Source organism: Adiantum capillus-veneris, chromosome 8 (genome assembly GCF_014529385.1).
Source record: "Adiantum capillus-veneris isolate H3 chromosome 8, ASM1452938v2, whole genome shotgun sequence".
Lineage (NCBI taxonomy): Eukaryota > Viridiplantae > Streptophyta > Polypodiopsida > Polypodiales > Pteridaceae > Adiantum > Adiantum capillus-veneris.
In genome coordinates this window covers 39,701,141-39,707,149 of record NC_140938.1, presented here as the reverse complement: position 1 = coordinate 39,707,149, position 6,009 = coordinate 39,701,141, and the positions used below count along the sequence as shown (strand labels likewise).

The 6,009-nt window shown below is 41.5% G+C and overlaps 1 protein-coding gene across 1 annotated transcript; it reads left to right on the top strand.

Annotated features, from left to right (window-relative positions):
• The first annotated feature begins 1,547 nt into the window (after positions 1-1,547).
• On the top strand, positions 1,548-5,176 carry LOC147452009 (putative pentatricopeptide repeat-containing protein At3g47840). Its single transcript, XM_086517846.1, has 2 exons — positions 1,548-1,803; positions 1,893-5,176. Exons 1-2 carry the CDS (start codon positions 1,630-1,632, stop codon positions 4,299-4,301), a joined length of 2,583 nt encoding a protein of 860 aa, XP_086373972.1. The 5' UTR covers positions 1,548-1,629; the 3' UTR covers positions 4,302-5,176.
• Positions 5,177-6,009: the final 833 nt, after the last annotated feature.

Genomic DNA, 6,009 nt, shown 5'->3' with positions numbered 1-6,009 from the left:
TCCAGGTTGACTACAATACATGTGGAATTCAGAACCAAAAGTTGGACTTGTTAACCATATAATAAGCGCCTCGGTTGCTAAGACTCAAACGACCATCCTGCTAAAAAGAAAGATGAAAAAGAGTGATACTCGTTGCTTCTCTCTTCGACGTTATGATCCGTTGGGTAGGCTTGGCGGTCAAGGGGTGTGTTGTGGCAAAGCTATCTCCTTGGTGGCAACCCCAAGCTCGCTTAAGTTTCCACTTTGCTATGAACGTATGGTGATAGGGTGGCACCCTTGATCAGTCAATTTATCTAACTTGGTGTTGCATACATATAGATGATGTTATGGCTCAGGGGAGCATGGTTCCTAATGTAAATTTTTAATTTATATCTCCACTCGTTTATTGTGAGTTTGACAAAAAAAAAAGATTTTTGGCAAGTGAGCAGGAGAACAAGAGAGGGGGCTCGTGGAAAATTTTGCATGCTCTTTTCTCATTTTTTAAATTTCTTAAGTATCCGAGAGTGGCTAAGCAAGTGTTCTCATACTCCCTCTCACGTGAGAGCTCAAGGGTGGGTTTCCTTGTACAAGAACTTAGCTATGGATGCAAATCCAGGAGGTTTACACCATGGAATCATGAAATTCATCATCTTCTTGTGCGAGGAAAGCTCCACAACAGCACAAGCTTGTATTGAAAATCAAAGCTCTCAGTGAGAGAATTATAATACAAAGACCTTTTTAAAGGGGGGAGTGGCTCCAAGCAATTCCGGCTCTCAATAAGTTGTCAATCTTAATTGTGTTACTCTCTTCAAATTATGTGCTTGATTTAATGTTCTAACGTGTAAATGTACAATGAAATCAGCCTGGCACAAGCTACAGTTCTCTTCTAAAGAGTCTTTTAAGGGAAAACTCTCTCCTTTTATAATTTAATTTTGCTGAATCTATAAGAAAATATTAGATTCTTTGGCACTAAATTCTAAGGTTCTCACTTTTTAACGACCGCAGAGTCACAAAGAAAACCTCTGAAGTGGCAGGATGAGAAACTCTGAGGGAGCCAAATGTTGTGCTTCTTGGTTGAGAGACAAATGTTGAGAGAGAGAGAGAGAGAGAGAGAGAGAGAGAGAGAGAGAGAGAGAGAGAGAGAGGGGGGGGGGGGGGGGGCTCTCATGGAGTGCTTAGAAGGCAAAAGCTGAAACCTCTAAAGAGGCGGGATGAGAAAAAGGGGTGGAGCCTTCAAGACATATACGATATTACCAACTAAAAAATGACATTTATTCAGATTTGAACGTTTAGCAACAGTAAAGTCTTTTATATGAACCTAATTAAGCCATCCTGATTGCCACTATCCTTAGTCTTATTCCTCACTTCAAGTACATAATGCACCTTATGACATTTTTATTTCCCCTTAAATTAATCATATCCTTATATTGTCAGAACGTAATTTACCTCCTCTCACTTTGCATACACCTAAAAAACCTTATTGGTTCCTTTTCTTTTAGGTTTGTAAAATCCACAGAAAATAATTTGAAGAGGTAAATCTCAAAATTTGTGTGGGATCGTTTTTTTCGAGCACTCCTTCCTACGAGCTGACGGGCGGGCATTCATTCGGTGTGTATCCAAGCAGCCTGAGTTTCTCCCCGCAATGACAGCATGGTATATGGCGCATCGCTGGAGGGAGCAAGCCTGTGTTCTTCTTTTGATCGTCAACTAGCACTTGAAATCCACGACAAGGGCGTGGCAAGGGAAGAGGATTGGCGTTCAGACCATTTTCTAACAGAAGGAAGGTCCATAGCCGCAGAACTCCCCAAGAATGGTGTAGTTCAGGTAAAGCTTCTTTCATCAATGTTATAGTTTCTGAAAGAACTTTGTGATCAAGCCTTTCTCTCTGTGTGTGTGTATTTTGCTCCAATCAGACCTACCCGCACTCAAAATCATGCTGGTCTCAAGAAGAGCTAGAGAGAAAAGAACTCCAGAAACCATCTCAAATCGAAAATGGAGCATCTGTTGCGAGTATGGGGGTGCTGAGAGAGATGGGAAGAACTTCTCATGGAGGAGGAGGAGGAGGAGGAGAAGAAGAATTGAAGGGGCTCTTGATCCTTAATAAATCTGAGAATCAGAAGTTGGATGGTAACATACGTGAAGCCATTGCATTGGTTGCTTCATTGAAGTCATGTGCTAAGCAGAAGGACCTGCACACGGGCTGCCAGCTACATGCAGACATTGTACAAAGTGGGCTCCTTCAAGAGAATGTGTTTGTTGGAAATGCATTAGTTAACATGTTTGCCAAATGTGGTGCACTCCAGAAAGCACAAGATGTTTTCGATCAGCTTGTAGTGCGAGATGTGGTCTCATGGAATGCACTCATTTCTGGATATACGCAGAATGGACATGCCGAGCAAGCATTAAGATGTTTTCAGAAAATGCAATTGGCGGGTGTCTCTCCAGATGCCGTTACGTTTGTTTGTCTCGTAAAAGCTTGCGGCAGCATTGGGGCTATAGAGAAAGGAAAGGAGATACATGCTCAGATTATTGAGGATCACTCTTTAGATGAAGACGTCCATGTTGGAACTGCACTGGTCGATATGTATTGCAAATTTGGATTTCTCTCTAAAGCTCAGGAAGTCTTTGACAAGCTTCACATTCGCAATATTGTCTCGTGGACCTCATTGATTGTGGGATTCTCCCAACATGAGCAAGGACAAAAAGCCATTATTTTGTTTGAACGTATGAAAAGTGAAGCGGTGCCTCCGAATGCAGTGACCTTTTCTTGCATCCTCAAAGCTTGCAGTAGTGTAGGAGCCATGGACAAAGGCCTAGAAGTACATGCAGAGATCCTGAAAGAGGGACTCTTAGAGAGAAATAATGTTGTTGGCAATTCTCTGGTGGATATGTATTCTAAACTTGATCGATTAGAAAGGGCACAGCATGTGTTTGATGAGCTTCTTGTTCGCGATGTAGTGTTGTGGAATGCATTGATTACAGGCTATGCTCAACATGATAATAATGAGCAAGCATTGTTTTGTTTTTATCAAATGAGGTCTGAGGGAGTTGCTCCAGATGCAATCACGTATGCATGTGCTGTCAAAGCTTGTGGCAAACTTAGAGCTCTTTACCAGGGTCAAGAGTTGCATGCAGAGGTGGTCATACATGGACTGCTTGAATTGGATGTGGTCATTGGTACTGTGTTGATTGACATGTATGCGCATTGTTCCATGCTTGAAGAAGCTCAAGAAGTGTTTGATGACCTTCCAGTTCGAGATGTGGTGTCATGGACGGCATTGATTGCAGGGTATACTCAGAGCGGGCATGGTGAGGAAGCACTTCAATTATTTGAGCAGATGCAAGGTGGGGGATTTTTCCCAAATGCAGTTACATTTTCTTGCATTTTAAAAGCATGCGGCAGTATTGGAGCTTCTGACAGAGGTTTAATCATGCATAGCAAAATTGTTAAAGAAGGATTGGTCGAGGAAAATATTGTTGTTGCGAATGCGTTGGTAGACATGTATGCTAAATGTGGCCTACTAACTGAGGCACAGAAAGTGTTTGACAAGCTCCACACTAGGGATGTCATCTCATGGAACGCACTCATTTTAGCATATTGCCAAAGAGAACTTTTTGAGAGTGCATTGAGCTTCTTTGAAGCTATGGAGCTTGAGGGGTTTTCTCCTGATGATGTTACTTTTTCTTCTATTTTAAAAGTTTGCGGCAGAGTGGGCGCTATATGCAAGGGCCAAAAGGTACATGCAATGATTGCATCTGATGGGCTGACAAAAGAGAGTATCCTTGTTGGTACGGCCCTGGTAGAAATGTATGCAAGTTGTGGGATGCTTGCAGAAGCTGAAGATGCATTTGAGGAGCAAAACATGGAGCAGGATGTAGTTCTATGGAACACACTATTGGCGGGATACGCTCAGCTCGGAAAAGACACAGTTGTTCGTATCTTGTATGAAAGAATGGTAGAAAAAGGTCAAGAGCCAAATGTAGTCACGCATTCCATTTTGCTTGCTGTATTCAGTCACCAAGGTTTACTGGATGAGGGTCAGTCTCAATTTGAGCTCTTGAACAAAAGTTATGGCTTCGCCCCCTCTATTGAGCACTACATTTGTATGGTTGATCTGTTAGGTCGTGCAGGCCGTGTAGAGGAGGCAATATCATTAGTTGAGAGAGAGTATTTTTGTGCCAATCTTGCGATGTGGTTTACCTTGTTGGGTGCTTGTCAAAAGAGGGGCGATGTGAAGCTTGGCATTTGGGTTTTTGAGCGTGCAGTGCAGCTGGATAAAGAGGAGGCCACAACATACATATATATGAGCAATGTTCTCTAGCCATGCCTATGGGCAAGATGGGGACATTATTGGGCCCTTGAGGTGAAAGAGGAAACATGAAGACTGACATAGATGAGCTGAGCTACATTCTCTAGCTGCTCCTATGGGCAAGAATATGGTTACAGTATTGTTTCTGAAAGAGCAAGCATGATGATGGCGCATGTGATCATTTTCTTGCTTGGGCCCTTCATAGTGCATATCAAACTAGAAGAGAGAAGCAGAGCCTTGCAGAGGATGGGACAAGGAAGACTACTCAAATGCACAATACAGGATGTAGGTGCGTGAAACCATCCAATTAAGCATCGTCCTTTGAAGCCTACGCCCGCATGAAATACCCTATCTTGTGCACAAAATCATCAATTGCTTAAAGATTGTTAGAAAACAGTTGCAAGGTGCAATGAATGACACATAACCCAATGTTGTGGCAAATTTGGGAGATGTCGCTGTGCATATGTTGGGGCAGACATTGCAGTGGATATGATTTAAATGATCCCCAATATGTGCAAATTCCTGTATACTATTGACACTATTACCAAATAAAACTAGTGAGCATCCAGATTGCTATTTTTGATGGTACTTCACATGCTGTGAAGCACTCATTCTGAGTCACTACCCCTTGATTTACCATGAGAACGATATGCTTGGACGTTATATCTAGAGAGTGGAGGGCCTGCCATACAGTTACAAGGCTGCAACCAGTTAAGAGTTTTATATTTTCACTCCTATGTAGAACTATGAATGTGGATAACTTGTCTATGCAGCTTATCACCCTTACTATACTTTTACCATTGTTTGTGGCCTTGACACCATCGTTGTTGACAACGTTCCTCTAACGGCGGATATCATATAGAAAAGATGCTAGCAAACTTTTTGCAGTTGGTCTAAAGTTTAGTTTTTTTCTCTTTTAGCTCTCGATAGGTTGGTGCATATGGCCGGAGAACCAAAGGTTGGAGAGGGATTCGGCCGGTGAGAACCTGCGTGTTAGCATTAACAATCATGCTCTTATCTTTTTAATCAATCGTTACGTGGTCGGTGAGCTAGCTTGTAGCTACGAGGAAAGAGGATTCCCTAATTCAAAAGAAAAAAGGTGATTATCTTGGCTCAACCCTGGATAATCAGGGAGAGAACTCATTTTGCATCAAGCCTTCTTGGCATGGCTCTAGAAAAACTTGTACAAAAACATTAGCTCAACAAAACAATATCTTTAGAACCATAGTGACTCCTAAACTTTGAAGCAAAACGGCTTTTGAAAAACATGTACAAGAATATCAACTCAATTAAATACTGTCTCTAGAACTATTATTAAATTTCAAAGCAACACTTGCAAGATAGACTGTTGTACAAATGTAGTGTGGCAATATGAGTTGTCTATGTTTCGTACATGACACATGTTTGAGCTTTGTGTGTGGGAGTATACCTCCTCTCATGCTTGGTCCACCTCTCTCTCTCTCTCTCTCTCTCTCGTATTATTTAATTATATCATTAGGACATGTGTTCTTTTTGTCCCTTTTGAGAGAAAGAGCTTAATTAATTATTTTTATGTATCTAAATTCTCATTGGATCTTTTTAAAGCCTATCCAATAGGATTCAAACACATCATGAGGGCAAATAGGAAGGATCTTGACATGTGTCTTTTATGCTTCTTAAGATATCATGTTTGAATTGAACACTTCAAGTATCTTCATTTAAACATGAAAATCGTTTATGC